The sequence below is a fragment of the Epinephelus moara genome, chromosome 16, assembly GCF_006386435.1.
Source record: "Epinephelus moara isolate mb chromosome 16, YSFRI_EMoa_1.0, whole genome shotgun sequence".
Taxonomy (NCBI): domain Eukaryota; kingdom Metazoa; phylum Chordata; class Actinopteri; order Perciformes; family Serranidae; genus Epinephelus; species Epinephelus moara.
The window spans coordinates 41,607,884-41,624,945 of record NC_065521.1 but is presented as its reverse complement, the minus strand read 5'-3'; the positions used below and the strand labels follow the sequence as shown (position 1 = coordinate 41,624,945).

The window sequence follows — 17,062 nt, the reverse complement described above, 5'->3', positions numbered from 1 at the left end:
TCAATTTTTTGACTCTGTTGTCATATACACACAGGCCCAAAATACACACACATGCACAAACAGGACTTAGAGGAGGCTACCATGGATGGGTGCCCTGAGCAGTTGGGGGTTCAGTGCCTTACTCAAGGGCACCTCAGCAGTGCCCAGGAGGTGAACTGGCAGCTCTCCAGCCACCAGTCTACACCACATTTTTGGGTCGGACTTCTAGTAGGAAGTGTGTGACGATGATTGAGAGGGATTACTTCTATAAGGGTCTATACGTGTTTTTTTTTGTAGGAAAATCCTGCTTAATATAACTTTAAAGTTAAATCAGTAAATCACACCTGTATTCATGATGGCATTTATGGTCACATTTTTCTGCAGTTGCCATTCAGTATATTTATATTCCATAATCATTTACCATGATGAGTAGATTTTATTGTTTCTTAGTTTTATTGTTTTAATTTTTATCTTATGTTAGTTATTTTACTCTTCCTACTGCCGTATCAGTTTATCAAGTTAGTGCTAATGCTAGCTAAACATTCCCCCCTGCTGCAGCTTCACACTATAGCATTCAACTGGTGTAAAAATGGGAGACTTTTATTGTGAAGAAGCCACAGGAATCTAATTTGTCCCAGCAATTGTTCATCAATAGTGTGTCTACAAAACAGGACATGGTCATAATGAGCGTTTCTGTTTACAGTGGATCAGTTTTAAATATTGCAGGGAGTTATGGGAGAAGGAGCAGGTGAGCTGTAGATGAAACTCCTCAGCAACTCCTGGTAGTATGTTGTTGTGTGGAGAGCTCCTTACACAGTGTGCAGCATGAAATCAGGCCATGGTTGCTCATGGTATGATGACAAAAGGCTAATTACTGACTGACTTCTTCATTAAAACAACTTGAATTCATTTGGTCAACATGTACTTCATTATACGTTAAAGCAAACTGTGTCTATTTCCACTTTAACAAACAACAAATATTCTGAAAACAGGAGAAATTGCTTCACTTAACCTCGATGTGTTGATAAATTTATGAGCAATAAGCGTGTATATTCATCCAGAAGTTCATTGCTTCATTTAGGGAAGTTGAGCAATTAACTGACTAATAAAATATAGATAGATAAGAAAGCTAGCCACTGACCTGGGCTTTGCGCAAGCGCTGTAATTCACTCATCTTGGCTCGCCGCTCCAGCGTCCTCATCTTTATCAACTCCATCTTCTCAGCCTCGACAGGGTCTGATGGCATCGTCTGAAACTACAGACAAAGGGTCAGTATTATAAAATGTAGCAGCTCGCTATCATGTATACTGAAAACATCATCTGTCCTTACTTTCTCATCAAACAAGTCAACATCATCTCGCCCAAACATCTCATCATCGTCGTCATCGTCGTCATCATCTCCATCGACACCCTCCTCTGAGGTGCTGTGAGCGTGTCTGAATGTTGTCTCTGTGGGAAAAATACAAGGAAGATGTATAAGGTGTTACACAGCAGAGGTTTTCCCCCTGCAACCTTTTTCTCCACCAGAGATCACAGAGGAGATGAGTTCTTACTTACCCACTCTCCCTGGATGATTAATGAGGACACTGAGCCGGGTGTCTCTGCTGATCCTCGGCGAGGACAGATTCCAGGGAGAAAACTTGGACCGTACCCTGGTCTGCCCACTTGGCATCTCTTTTCTCCTGAAGCAGCGTCGATTCCTCTTCTCCCGAACGTGACTAGCTGTGCTCCCGCTCCAGTAGCCCTCCTCTTCCTGCCCATCCAGGCCTTCTGGCTTGGGAGGGCTTGGACCTCCTGCAGTTGCGGAGGAAGAGGAGCAGGAGGAGGATCCACCATGAGTTTCTGAGTCCGAGTCGGCGCTGAGGCTCTGAAGGTTCACGAGTTGGCTTTTCTCCTCATCGGTCAGCTGAAGCTTTCGGAGTGACTGCTTGGGACGGGAGTCAGGTGCTGCCTTGGAGATCTCCTTTGTAGGGGTTGGAGATGGATGTTTTTCTGGAGTGGAGGGGTTAAAAAGGTGGACTGTGCGAGGTTTTGGTACTGGAGGGGAGGGCTGAGGGCTGGGTGTGGTCTGCTGAGAGAGGCGGGGCTTGGGGACAGGGTAGGGCACTGTCTCCTCCTCAGTTTTAGATGGAGGATGTGTGGGAGATTTTGATTTATGCGGTTCTTCCGACTCTTCTTTGGATTCAAGTATATGGTGGTCCTGTCCTTCAGGTTTATGTGACTGCGAGTGAGCAGAGGGACCACAGTCCAGAGTGTGGTCATACTCCTCATCTGATGGAGATGGTGTGTAATCATCACTGGAAAGCCTGTTCTCTTCATTTGTCCCTTTGTGGGTTCCTTCGCTATCCTGAATACAGAAACAGCATTGAAAAAAATAATTAACAAGGGGAAAAGAAAGAGCACAAATCCCTGTTTAATATTTTTTGCTCCTTTAGACTACACATACTCTGACACAAACATCCTCATTAGTTGTGTGTAACTGCTCTGAGCCCTGCAGGCTGACGACATCAGACCAGACACCGTAAGGATGACATATCATGCGACAGAGGATTGTGTAACACGGGCATTACGAACGCACATGGAGTCTGGAGCAGCGAGCAACAGAACGGCTTACATGTGCTCTGCTCAGTGACCCACCTTACAAGATGTTTCAGCCCCGTTTTCCAGCTCCAGTTCTTCAGAGTGCAGCTCACAGAAAAACCTCCCTGAGGGGACATCACAGGCGAAAACAATGAACGGAGTTGAAAAGTCAGAGACAAGTGAATGTTGACGTGCTAAAGACGAAAAAGCCTGCTGTTGTCATAAATGATTAATGTCCTCTCAGTCTACACGGAAACCCCTTTAAAAAAGGGTCTCAGTGCAAATTATTAATTACACAAATAAATTAATAAGTGGTGCTTCGTTTAGTGCAGCGAACGCAAATTGTAGCAAATATTCAGATTTTGAGAGAGCACATTATACCACAGGTGCGATAGCTGTTGAAACCAGAAATACAAGTGCTTTATACTCAGCAACAGAGCATTAAGTGCTTAAATTGAGGATTAAGCAAACAAGAGGCTGCTAAAAAGGGATAATAAAAGAACAGATATTACACCAAACATGGACAGATATTAGGAAACAATTGTGAATTACAATACCTATTGAGGATGTGTTTTTGTCAAAGATACACTATGACAAAAGATAAGGCAATACAAGATGTGCCAATGATATGAAATGGTACACTTCAGGTCTCCTAAGTGGGTGCAATTGTCTCTCACCCACATCCCCCCACCTCATTTTATGTGTTGTTAATGCCGTGTGGAATGGATGAAAACAGATTCAAAGCAATATTATTCTTATTGTTATTATCAGTGTGAGGCAGCAATATCTGTGCAGCTCCTGAGTCCAGGACAAATTTCCCTACAGAGACTATAAAGTATACTGTATCGTATCGTATCGTATCGTAAAACACTATATACAATAAAAATGTAATGTTCGTTCCTTAGTTTGCCCCTGGTTTTTATCCGCTATCTAAATATCTGCTATCAACCCAGTGCAAGATCATTTTAATTGTTGCCAGATTTGCTGCTGAGACAGAGACAGGTTTCAAACAAAATTAATTCTCTCCTGATTTGTCTGTCCTAAAAATACAGCTATTCGGTGTCAAAATGTTTGTGAGATATGTGAAAATGGGCCAAATATTTACTTTGATTTTGGGAGCGATAGATTGGTCATAGTTTGTGCCAACGTTCACTTCTCCCATTGAAATGAATGGATGCAAGATGGCCGCTAGTAGCTCGGGCAATGGTGAACCCCATGTAACACAGATACAAGAAATGACTATGATGTGAGCCGTGTTGTTTATCAGTGGTCTCTGTTTGTGTCCCATTAGGTGCTGGAAACATATGATAGATTTTCTTTTAGTTTTTTGGCTTTACCACAGCATGTGAGACTAGTCCTATATAGTAAATGTCAAAGTCTGTGCGTGAGTCAGTGACGAAGTTACGCCATTGGTGGGAGTGAATAACGATGTAAATGTCCGCGTTCCACTATTGACCATTGCTCTTTCAAAATGAATAGGCAAAACTGAGCCGAGTCAGGGTTATAAATTAGCATCAGCCACCAGCCAAACGCTGGTAAAATATGCAAGTGGCTGCTAAATCTGCATCACTCAACAGCCAAAAATAGCAATGCTTATCTAATGATTGACTTGTAGATTTTGGATCCACCAACCCCAGTGGCAGGTGGACAAAAAAGTTTGCTGACAGTCCTGTTTTACTGTATTCCTCATTTTCTGTAACCAGTGTAGCATGATAGCATGGTGGAATTAGCTAACTACCTAGCTGCTACATGAGTAAAATTTAATAAAATGCTTCGTCCACACTCTGGTCACAGCATAGGAAAACACATTGCTATCATAAGATGAGCAACAACTCAGAAGCAGACAGAGGGGTCTATAGTCTGTGTTTGAAGGATATATCCAGGATGTCAAACTGACTCAGCAGCAACAACAGGTTAAAAAGACAAAGATAGTTAGAAGCTAAAGCCGAACTATAGGCTACAGATCACAGTGTAAAAGTGAACCACCACATCACTGCTGATCGCCACACAACACAATGAATATAAAGGGAAACTTCACTGATATTGAACCAGCTGTGTGGCATCACAGTGTGCGCGGATGAACGGTGTTTGGCTTCGCCCCATGCTGCTAAAGTCAAACAACATTCATCTGTGCACACTGCGATTACACACAGCTGGTTGAACATCAGCAAAGTTTCCCTGCTTCCCTTCACTGGTTCCTGTACAGCAGGGTCGGTCTTTGTTTTACTGTTTATAATCATTAAAAAGCAAAAGCAGCATGTGTATACATTCAGTAGGCTATGTCTTCAGTAGCTAGCTAGCTAACCCTACACTTTTCAGGGTTTGATTTTGGTTTTGGAACAGGGAAGAAACGTATATCTTTTTCCAACTTCTCCAGGTAACGAGTATCATTAATACACGACATGCCCCAGGCACAACATTTAGCTCCAAATCCACAAAACCAGCCTGAAAATGAAGGAAATCTGAAACGACTGCATTAGAGTCAGTCTGGGTCTGGGGGCAGGACTTAGCGAAGGGTCAGTTTGTTTGAGGAAAAGCTGTCTGTATGACACAAGAATAGTTAAATGCATGATTTGATCACAATGTCGGACCAGGTACAGCCAACGGGAGAAGGTGGAAATAAGATGTCTAAACGGGTGCCACCACCTTAGTAACGACCTGCAACTAGAAGTCGACCACTGTTATTTTAACATGTATCTACCATGGATGTATAAAGAGACCTGGATACAGCGTAGAGGCAGGGCCCCCTGTTCATTCCTATGAAAGTTGCTCAGTGACACATGAAGCCAAAAAAGCTCTATTTCTGCAGTATGAAATTACCCAGATCAACCACACTGAGGGGCCCATAGAGCAAGCTCACTAGAGACATACAGAAGCTGAGCGGCTGGTTTAGCACTCCGCTAACCTGAATGGCAATAAAATGCCTCAATAGTGTGGCTCTTCTAGACTTTTGAAATGTTACCAGACCAAATGGATCAAATCCTGATGTGAGTTAATTTTGTGGGGATTGTGATGCTCAAAAATGCTCTCTTTCCCAAAGTAAGTCATTGGAAAAAGTCTTTTTGGGCCCCATTGCATCACGTGATGAACCCAGACAGTGTAATTCCACTTTTGACCTCTATATAAAATTGCCTTCAAAGCCCGGTGCTGTTCCTGGGGGCTTGGTATGGACACGACAGTGGGGCAAAGCCTGTGACTGCGTGAATGCCAGCACTTCTAGCGCTTCATACATGGTCCAACCATATGCTAGGTTTTGACCTTGTCTTGTCTGATAGTAAGTTCTTACCTGTAGTCTGGTGGAAGGTGTATCCTCCCAGTCTGAGTGTGATGCCGCACTGATGGCAGGTGAAGCAGCTCCGATGGAAGAACTTGCCCTCGGCACTGATGCGCTCCAGCACATAGACCCTCTGACCACAGAAGTAACACTCCTCACTGTTTGTCATCGGTTCAGGCTCAGGTTCAGGAGCAGGAGCAGGTGTAGGACTGAGCTGAGGGGACACAGGAGGCACCGCCGTCTGAGGGAAGAAGATAAATTCAGTAAAGCCACATTGGAAAAAGACAAAAAGAGAACAAATCAGCACAGAGAGCTTCAAACACAACTCACACTGGCCTCATCTTCCATCCTTGTCTCTCTTTCTCTTTTCTCAGCTGCCAGCTTTTCCTGCAGAGCAGATAAGAAAAACTGTTAACCTGATTATGTTGATTATATGGAGAACATTCAAACAAGCATTTCACACCCTTTTAATGACTGACTTAAAACCAATTCCCTTGAAATAACATCTATCAAATTGCCCCTGAAATAACAGAAGTGAGTCACAGACAGCGCGAGAACACAGACTGAAGGCCCAGACGTGAACTCCAGCCAACAGGCCAGCGTGTTTGAAAATATCTTTATCAAACATTTCTCTGTGCTGTGTAAACAGTGAACTCGCTGTCACAGTGGGCGTACCTTGCGTCTTTGCAGAGAGTTGTGCTTCAGCTTGTTCAGGAAAAAGACAGCTGACTGTGTCTGGGAGAGAGTCAGAGGCTTGGACGACGGCAGGAAGGCTGCAGGGTCTGTAGCCAACAGAGAATGAGAGTGAGAAAAATGTCAGAGAGGGACACACACCAAATTCAGTTTGTCTAACCATTACGCCAGGCTGCAAACCTGAAGACACCTGAGCGTTATTGTTGGCCTACTTGCATCTCTGCATGCAGCTGCTTCAAATACTCTGATTGTGCCTTCTTATTTAAAATATCTTCAAGGTACATCCTTTTATGTTGGATACTCTGTCAGAAATATAAATAATCCCTCTTACTTGTATTTTCTGTATCGCCACAGCAGCTGAATTTAACTTGTCAATCCACATAAAAACTCTTCAGCTCCTGCTCTGCTCTACCACTCCCACCCTTTCATCATTCAGATAAGGTTACCGGAGAATGACAGCTCCCTCCTGCCTGCACATCAGTCAGCGGATCCTAAGCAGAGCAGCACAGCATCGCAGACACAGAGAGCGTATATCACACCCTCTTCAGCTCATTCACTGCCTCATAACGTTGAGCTCACATTCAAGCTGCACAAACTCCTCATGCTTCAAAGACTGTAAAAATACCTCTGCTACAAAGACAATCCTCCTCCAGCGCAGGAATAGTAGATCCCCTGCAAGAGACGCTAGTCCCATCAGACCTGATAAGCCAGGTCCACACGGTGACTGTTTGCTCTGTCTGCTGCTGCTGGGCTGGCTCAGTGCAGGAGAGCAGCACAACCAGTAGAGGCTGGGCTCTGAGCACAGCACTAGCCACTTAAGCCAAATGAATTCTGGGTAATATGCTCTTAAAGAGACAGCAGCGATTTGATCACTTCTCAACAGCAAACACATTTCAGTGGGAAGGCACCTGACCCTTTTAAGGTGATGCTAATGCTGTGCAGTGTCTAAGCAACCAAGTTACGTAAGATAGATACTGCTGTCACCAAATGCTATATTCAGGAATATATCAGAGCATAAATAGCATTATAAATTATGAAAACATTAACCGTGCTAAGTTGCAAAGTGCTTTTTTGGCTTTTATAATTACGCCTCGGTTTGACATTCCCTTTACCCTTGCTGATAATACAGGCTTTACCTTTTGCTGGCACAGTGAAGGCACTTTGGACCTGTGTGAGGTACAGAACCATGGACAACTTGTCTATCTGACCACTTTTGGCCAAGTCACTGGCAGACATGACCGGTGGGACGCCCAGCTCCTTCTCCAAAATACTGAAGGCCAGCTGGTTGTTGTGAACAGTGTTGGACTCATCCAGGGAGGACATGTCACTGTGGAGGAAATAAGAAGCTGGAATTACTTTACAGTTTTAATTATGGGGGTCTTTTCACAGCAGAGATGACCATTATATGTGTTAAAGGGACAGTTCACCCCAAAATCAAAAATACATATTTTTCCTCCTACCTGTAGTGCTATTTATCAGTGTAGATTGTTTTGGTGTGAGTTGCTGAGTGTTGGAGATATCAGCCGTAGAGATGTCTGCCTTCTCTCCAATATAATGGAACTAGTTGGCACTCGGCTTGTGGTGCTCAAAGTGTCAAATACATACATTTGAAAAACTCAACGGCAAAGTCTCTTTGCAGACTTCATGACCTGGTTACCCAAGATAATCCACAGACCTGGCGCAGCACGGTGGACCCAAGATAATCCACAGACCTGGCGCAGCACGGTGGTGCAGTGGTTAGCATTGTTGCAGCATAATATGGCCCGTTTCCACCGCAGGAACTTCGGGGTAATTTTACGGGGCCGGGGACATTGGTGCGTGTCTCCACCGCAGGAACCACCCTTGAAGGACGGACTTCCGGAAGTTTTACAGGGGCTAAACAAGTCCCTGCCTTGGAGTAGGTACACAGAACGGCCCTGAAAAACTCCTGGGTGGGGCTTGGGGTTTACTTGGTGCTGATTGGATATACTCAAGGCGGGATGTGATGTCAACAGAAAGCGACAAAATAGCCAGCATTTTTCAAACTCAGCAGACGAGGAGTCACATTTTTATAGCTTCCACCGCCATGTAAACAAAGAGACACGTCAGAAACCCAGCAACCACCTCAGCTCTTTCCATGTTGATAATCGTCTTTCTTACGTCTGCTTTCTTCTTCTTACTTCTGCTTCGCACTTCTGCTTCTTCTTCTTTGTTGTTGTTCTTCTTTGTTTTTCTTTGCCACGTCACCCTGGTCAAAATGGTCGCGCAACGAATACGTCACATCCAGAGCCCGGTAACTTTACAGGAACCTTCCTCCTACTCCTCCCTCTCAGTGGAGACACGGCGGTTGAGAGGGCCGAGCGAGAGGACATTCCTGTAAAGTTCCTGCCCCCCAAATAGTACCAGGAACTTCTTCAGTTCAAACCCAGGGAGCCCTTCTGTGCGGAGTTAGCATGTTCTCTCCATGTCAGTGTGAGCGTGAATGGTTGTCTGTCTCTATGTGTCAGCCCTGTGATAGTCTGGTGACCTGTCCAGGGTGAACCCTGCCTCTCGCCCAATGTCAGCTGGGATAGGCCTCAGCCCCCTGTGACCCCCTAACAGTGCACAAGTGTAAGCAAATGTTTTATGGTCAATTTGACTCCTTTGAATATGTTGCCACTCAGTTAAAATCCCCCTGTCGAGCAATTTTAGTGACCATCTACAGACCTCCCAAATATGATGCAAGGTTTTTTGATGAGTTTGCCAAATTGCTGTCTATTGTGTGCATGGATTTTGACTGTGTTGTTTTAGTGGGAGATTTTAACATTCATGTTGATAATCTTACAGATGGGTGTGCTAAGGAACTGTTAAATATTCTGGATAAATTTGGGCTTTCTCAGCATGTCACAGAACCAACACATAACAGAGGACACATATTAGATCTAATTATTTCCAAAGGTCTTAATATCTCTGAGGTTGTGGTGAACGATGTCGCTTTATCTGACCATTACTGTGTTTCATTCAAAATGACCACCCTTGCTAATCCTATGAAAAGTGAAGCAGAGGTGATCAGAAAGCGTTATATAAATGATAACACCTGTGCATTATTCACCCTGGGTTTTACACCATCACAAACCCTGCCCTCAGCTCTAGTTGATGACCTTGTAAGCAGTTTTAGTTCCAATGTTATGACTGTTATTGATTCTATCGCCCCAATTAAGACCAAAGTTATGTCAGGTAGGAAAAAGGCACCCTGGAGAAACGCCATACTGGTTAAAGAATACAAAAGAGTATGTAGACAAGCTGAACGCAGGTGGCGAAAAAACAAACTCCAGGTATATTACGACATTTATAAAGAGAGTCTTCACAACTATAACCAGGAACTGAAGAATGCAAGGCAATCATATTTTTCAGAGATTATCAATAGAAACAGTAATAATGCCCGCACACTTTTTTCTGTAGTGGACAGACTGACCAACCCCACAGCATCACTCCCTCCTGAACTACTGTCTAACAAGTCATGTAATGACTTTGCAGCCTTCTTCACAAACAAAATATTACAGATAAGACAGGCAGTGTGCAGCTCCAGCTCAGGAATGATAACACTTGTGCCTTCCTGTCCTCCGGTTAATCTAGGACATTTTAGCCTCCTAGATTACACAACTCTAACAGAAACGGTTTCAAAATTAAAGCCCACAACATGCTGCCTTGATATTCTGCCTTCAAACTTTTTTAAAACCATTTTTAACTGCATAGCTCCAGATGTACTGCAGATAATAAATACTTCTCTTAAAGCAGGCCAGTTTCCCCAGGCCTTGAAAACTGCAGTAATAAAACCTCTCCTAAAAAAATCAAATCTGGACGCCACAACAATTAGTAACTATAGGCCAATATCAAATCTGCCATTTTTGGGGAAAATCATTGAAAGGGTTGTCTTTCAGCAAATCCATACTTTTATGATGCAAAACAATCTTTTTAACACATTTCAGTCTGGATTTCGGCCACATCACAGCACTGAGACTGTACTTATCAAAGTCTTAAATGATATTCATCAGAATAATGATGCATGCAAATCCTCTGTCCTGGTATTACTAGATCTCAGTGCTGCATTTGATACAGTTGATCATAATATACTACTTAGCAGATTGGAAAAGTGGGTGGGACTCACCGGCACTGTGCTACAATGGTTCAAATCTTACTTACAAGATAGGGACTTTTTTGTGTCAATTGGTAACCATGAATCTGAGCGAACTACGATCACATGTGGGGTTCCTCAAGGGTCCATTCTCGGACCACTTCTATTCAACATCTATATGCTACCCCTAGCCCAGATTATGGAACATCACAACATCTCCTATCATACGTATGCCGACGACACACAACTCTATATCTCAGTGTCATCACACGACTACAGTCCCTTACTCTCATTGAGTAACTGTATTCATCAAATCAATGACTGGATGTGCCAGAATTTTCTCCAGCTAAATCCAGAAAAGACAGAGGTATTAATTTTTGGCCCTAGAAATGAAAGGGCAAAGATCAGCGCCCACCTTGGCTCTATGTCATTGACAGCTACAAATCAAGCCAGAAATCTTGGTGTTATTATTGACTCAGACCTGAACTTCAACAGCCATTTAAAGTTTATTACTAAATCTGCCTATTACCACCTGAAAAATATAGCTAGAATTAAGGGGTTTCTGTCTAAACAAGACATGGAAAAACTTATTCATGCATTCATTTTTAGTAGGTTGGATTATTGCAATGGCTTATTTACAGGCCTTAACAAAAAATCAATCAGACAGCTGCAGCTGATTCAGAACGCTGCCGCCAGAGTCCTTACAAACACCAGGAAACTGGACCATATTACACCGGTCATTAAATCGCTACACTGGCTTCCTGTGAGTCAAAGAATAGATTTTAAAATCTTACTGCTGGTCTACAAAGCCCTAAATGGTCTCGGACCAAAATACATGCTTGATCTACTGGTTCCCTACGAAGCATCCAGACCCCTTAGGTCATCTGGAACAGGTTTGTTGTGTGTTCCAAGAACAAGAACCAAGCAAGGTGAGGCAGCATTCAGTTATTATGCTCCTCACCTGTGGAACAAACTTCCTGTAGATCTGAGGTCTGCTCAAACTGTCAGCTCCTTTAAATCAGGGCTAAAAACACTATTGTTTACTGAAGTGTACTCTTAGATTAATTACTTAGCTGCTGTATTCTACTATTCTACTTTGCAAGGAGCACCTGTAACATAAATAATTTCCCCTCGGGGATCAATAAAGTATTTCTGATTCTGATTCTGATTCTGTACTTTTTAACTACACACTGCTGATTTATGCCTTTTATTATTCTACTTCTTTTCTTATCCTGACTGTTCAATGTATTGAGCCTGTTTTTATTTTATGTTACTGTATTTTCTCAACTTCTATTTCCCTTTTTAATCGACTGTTTTTATTGTTTTAAATTGTGTCTTGTTGATTTTAATGTCTCTGTAAAGCACTTTGAATTACCTTGTGTTGAATTGTGCTATACAAATAAACTTGCCTTGCCTTGCCTAACAGGATAAGCGGTTGTGGAAAATGAATGAATAATCCACAGACCTTGTTGTGAGCAGTTTCATGCAGTTACTATTTCTTTCATCTGAACCACACCCGCCAACTGTATCATTTTGCAGAAGGAAGCATGAGAGACAATAGGGCGATAACCACCATATTGCAACACCGCACTATTGACAAGCCAACAGCAAGGGATGGCAAGCCACCGCTATGACTGCTATTTGATGTTTTTTCTTTTTTTTCAGGGGAGCGTCACAAATTAACACTGCCACAAATGCCAGCAATGAGTCCAAGTGCTGGGCATCTATTCTGCACTGAGTGCTGCATGTTTGCCCCCTTTTTTTCTGGTTGTCAAGAGTTGAAAAATATTCAACTTTGGGTAAAACGCTGCAGCCTCTTGTTACCATCACTTTTTACCCATAAAGACGAAAAGTCAAGTTGCTGAATAACAACATTCATTCATTTTCTGTAACCGCTTATCCTGTTAGAGGTCGCGGGGGGGCTGGAGCCTATCCCGGCTGGCATTGGACAAGAGGCGGGGTTCACCCTGGACAGGTCGCCAGACTATTACAGGGCTGACACATAGAGACAGACAACCATTCACACTCACATTCACCAGTTAACCTACATTGCATATCTTTGGACTGTGGAAGGAAGCCGGAGAACCCAAAGGAAACATGGGACAAACATGCAACTCTCCACAGAAGGGCTCCTCGCCCACAGGTTTGGACCAGGAACCCTCTTGCTGTGAGGCAACAATGCTAACCACTGCACCACCATGCTGCCTGAATAACAACAGTGCAGGAGCAATTAATGAACCCTGAACCCACACAGACTGGTTGGTTTATCCTCTCTCCCGAAGCGCAAGTACTCTACCTTGTGCCCACATTTTTACTTCCATGGATATTCTGTATCCTAGCAACCAGACTCAACTAAACGCTACGTCCCTTACTGTGCCCCATTGTCTTTCTGTATTCTACATTTAACAATGAACAAGTATTAGCTTAAGACTGTGTCGCCTTTGTCATTTAAAAACAATATAATATCCTCACAATAAAGCCCTTTTATATAGTACTAAAATCAGAACAGATTCATTAATTTGCAAAAACAAATAAATATGGTGAGATATAAGCATTAACGGCGTCCTCGGCTGAGCTGTAACGTTAGCTAATTCAGCGGTGCTGGGTGAGCTAGCAGTAGATGCATGCTTCCTTCTGCACAGTGATACAGTTTGTGGGTGTAGTTCAATAGAGAGAAAATAGTTCCTACATAAAACTGCATATCTTGAGTAACCAGGTCGCGTTTTCTGGAAAGAGACATGGCTGTTGAGTTTATCAAATGTATTTTTTTATGGCGCTTTGAGCACCACAAGCCGAGTACCATCTAGTTGTATTGTATTTGAAAGAAGGTAGACATCTCTACAGCAGATATCTCAAACACTCGCTGACTCACACGCAAACAATTTAGACCAAGAGTTTTTCCTTATCCGCTGTGAGGGTCCTAAGGACAGAGGGATGTCGTATGCTGTAAAGCCCTGTGAGGCAAACTGTGATTTGTGATATTGGGCTTTATAAATAAAATTGAATTGATTGATTGACTACTGAACAGCACTACAGGTAAGAGTAAAATATGTGTTTTTGATTTGCGAGTGAAGTGTCCCTTCAGATGTAAATACCTGTTGCAAAGTTCTTTCAAAGAACCGCCAAATCACACAATTACAGCTTAACATAAATTAACAGCATCTGAGTATGAGACGAAAACCAAGCTAACTCACATGAGATGAGGTCGGAAGTGGTGGATCAGAGCACACAGGGCGAGTCCCGACCTCCAGGACTGCGTAAAATCCTTCACATTCACATTCTCATAACCTGCCGTGTGTTTCTGGCACCATTTCAACAACTCTTCTGAACCACTGACTGAATCTGAGAAGACAACAGAGACAATTCATCAGACAACACTCACCAACCACAGTGGTGTGGTTTCACAGTCATAAATATGTCCGTCTGTGCTGTGTAAATACAGCGTGAGTGATTTGGGTTTTTTTAACGATGTGTCAATGTTGACCACAGAGTGGTTCCTCCTTCACTCAACACAGCTGAATATAACCATCACACAGGCCTCAAGTGGCTGCACAATGAAGAGCAGCTGACCTTGACGCATGTGAGACAACCTGTTCTTCAGTTTCTTGCTTGATGGGCTGAGTTTATCGACATCATACAGGTGCTGCACCTAAAGAAATCCAAAGGTAGATCAGTCAATGCATTCAGAGATCACAGACTAAAGCAACCTGTCACCAGTTTATCAAGAAGGAACAAAACAAGATCTGTAAAGCATTCCATGGACAATACTCTGCTCAAGACTATTTATAAAAATGTACACATTTTTAAAGTTAAGTATTTTAAAATACCTACGGGCAATTGTGCACCAACAATTTAGGTCCATTAAAAGTGCTCGTTTTTGTCACTGACAGGCTCAGGTTATTATTAGAAGTGTCTGAAAACATTACAGAAAAGACCCTTCAGAGAAATTAAATGTTTTTCTTTACCCTCCGCTAATCCAGTCTGTTTGTTTTTGTGTGTAACCCAGTGGTTCCAGCCACGGGGTCCAGATTTCTCCTTGGTCATTAGTTCATGGTCCACAGTTTCATATATTCAGTGTTGTGTTTGGTCATGTGGTTGAGCTAGTTTCACTCACTCTACAGCAGGAAACAGCACTTCAAAATAAAAGCTTTGTGCTGGAAATTCACTGAACTTCAAAATAAAGAATGTTTTCACAAACTTGACACGTTCGCGAGTCACTTGCGGTCCATTCAGAATATACCTGCGACCCACTTTTGGACCGCAACCCACCAGTTGGGAACCTTTGGTGTAACCAAGTCTAGCTCAAGGAGAAGTCTCATTCTGAAATCTCACTGACTTTTCTACATTGTTGAAATCAGATAAATATTCAGCCATAACTGTGACAATCTCTTAGAGAACACTAAGCTCCACTTTCTGTACTCCAACATCCCGGCACTCCTCTCTCCAGCTCTCACCAGCACAGACATATCAAAAGTCCAGCCTGGAGGCCGACCGTGGCCAACTGACCAATTTTCAACATTGTTCAAAATTTACCACATGTGGCCCACCACACAATATCGGTTCCTCAAGCAAGATCACTTTGCTGTCATACAGTTTGTAGACATGCACCAAGTAGGAACCACGCAGGCTGAACTAATATGTGGTCATAAACAGATGGTAAACAAGCAAATGAATGGTTATTTTACAACAGAAATTCCCTGCTAGGTTGCAGACATAGCCATTACAAAGAAGTGTAGTCAACAGAGAGGGCTGGTGCATTTAGGAACAGAGGAAACTTGAATACTTTTTCACTGATAGATGGAACGGTTGTGTTTGTCTCGTTTGTTTGTGCTTTTCTTTTTTAATTACCTGTATGACGTGAGAAGCAGCTGGTCCAAAAGTTTGGACATCCCTGCACTAGCACCTATGTCTTGAAAGATTTCAGAACGAGACCTCGAAAAAGACATGTTTAATTTCTCAGTAGGGTCATTACCGTAATGTTTTCAGACACTGACAATCTGAGCCTGTCAGTGGCAAAAACAAGCACTTTTAATGGATGTAAATTGACGGTGCACAGTTGCGCACAGGGATTATGTTGCAGCCTGGTTGTTGCAGCTCCAGCGGTCACTCTCAGTGCTTAACCATGCTCAAAATTATTGTCTCCATTAGTCATTTAGACTCAACATATGTTACCCTTTAATGCCAAAACACTTTTTTTTAATTAACTGTAAACTATCCAAGACCTTCACATAATTATACTTTTTGTCTGCTCGAAGAAATGAATCTATCAAACAGCTAAAACTGAAGAAAACAACTCGCAGTTTCACACGTTGAGAATGTAAACACTGCTTTACTTTAACGAGCTGTGTCTACCCGACTGTAATCTGCAACCTTGAGTGACCTCCCTGCAGATTAAAGCGACTGTGATTTAAGTCTCTGTTGGGTAAATAACGGCTAACAGTCCTGACCTGGTTGGGTTTGATGGCGGAGAGGTTGACACGTGTGTACCGCGTTTTGGGGTCGATGCTGTACTCAGCATAGTTTTTGCTGGTGTTTTCTGGCGTCGTCTGGGACAGGACTTGGTAGACACTCTCTCTGTGTGTTTGGTAAGAAACGAGAATGGAGGCATTTAGAGAAAAGAACAACCTTGAAAATAATCAACAGAGATACGTTGAAATGAAACAGGACAAGGAGGAGTGTGATGAGTTTAGAGATCACTCAACAATTCATCTTTTTGACTCAGGCTAGATCAGAGTTAGGCAACCTGTGGATCTCTTTAGCCCTTCTTCAGTGACTCCATGTGGCTTTGACAAAAAGCTATATAAAAATGAATGAATTTTTTTTTCATTTATCTGTGTCACAGGCCTAAAGTGATTCCTACATTCTCCAACTGTAAGAATGCGTAACCCATATGCCATGTAAAAACAATGTTTTTAAATTTTGTCAAATGAAATGTTCATCGTACGTCTACAGCCAGGCGCCTTTTTCTCTACATTTTGCCGAACCTCCTTAGCAGTGGCTAATCTTGAGTCTCCCTAGCTAGCCTAGGATATGAAATCCAAATCCAAATCCAAAGAAGGAAAAGCCTCTGAGGAAAATAAAGAATTTAATATTGCATGGACAGATTTGTTGGCTTTCTCCACCAAAGCTGAAATGTTAATTTACCAAAAAATTATGACACGTTAACGAATGCCCATTTAGACCTTTTAGTAATAAAAACTTTATAGGCTGTGCTGCCTTCATTATACGGCTCAAACATTTTTGTGGCTCCAGACAAATTTTTTTGTTGTTATTTGTCCAAAAATGTCTCTTTTGATGGTGAAGGTTACCGACCCGTGGGCTAGATGAACAGAAACAGAACTCTTCAAAGTAACGGGCATGTAAAAAATGTTTTGAATAATTAATCTGCATATACACCCTTTTATTTTGGACTATGTGAAAAATGACCAGTGTTAATTTAGTTG

General features: G+C 42.6%; 1 protein-coding gene across 3 annotated transcripts in view; it reads right to left on the bottom strand.

Moving 5' to 3' along the window:
• mical1 (microtubule associated monooxygenase, calponin and LIM domain containing 1) overlaps positions 1-17,062 on the bottom strand; it is a 39,153-nt gene that overhangs the window by 8,294 nt on the left and 13,797 nt on the right. For all 3 annotated transcript variants that reach the window (XM_050066165.1, XM_050066166.1, XM_050066164.1), the window contains 11 exons: positions 16,067-16,193; positions 14,190-14,268; positions 13,814-13,961; positions 7,663-7,853; positions 6,509-6,615; positions 6,164-6,220; positions 5,846-6,074; positions 2,617-2,684; positions 1,537-2,326; positions 1,310-1,428; positions 1,121-1,234 (listed from right to left, as the gene is read on the bottom strand). In XM_050066165.1, the coding sequence (XP_049922122.1) occupies positions 1,121-1,234; positions 1,310-1,428; positions 1,537-2,326; positions 2,617-2,684; positions 5,846-6,074; positions 6,164-6,220; positions 6,509-6,615; positions 7,663-7,853; positions 13,814-13,961; positions 14,190-14,268; positions 16,067-16,193 (2,029 nt within the window). The remainder of the gene's footprint in view (positions 1-1,120; positions 1,235-1,309; positions 1,429-1,536; positions 2,327-2,616; positions 2,685-5,845; positions 6,075-6,163; positions 6,221-6,508; positions 6,616-7,662; positions 7,854-13,813; positions 13,962-14,189; positions 14,269-16,066; positions 16,194-17,062) is intronic.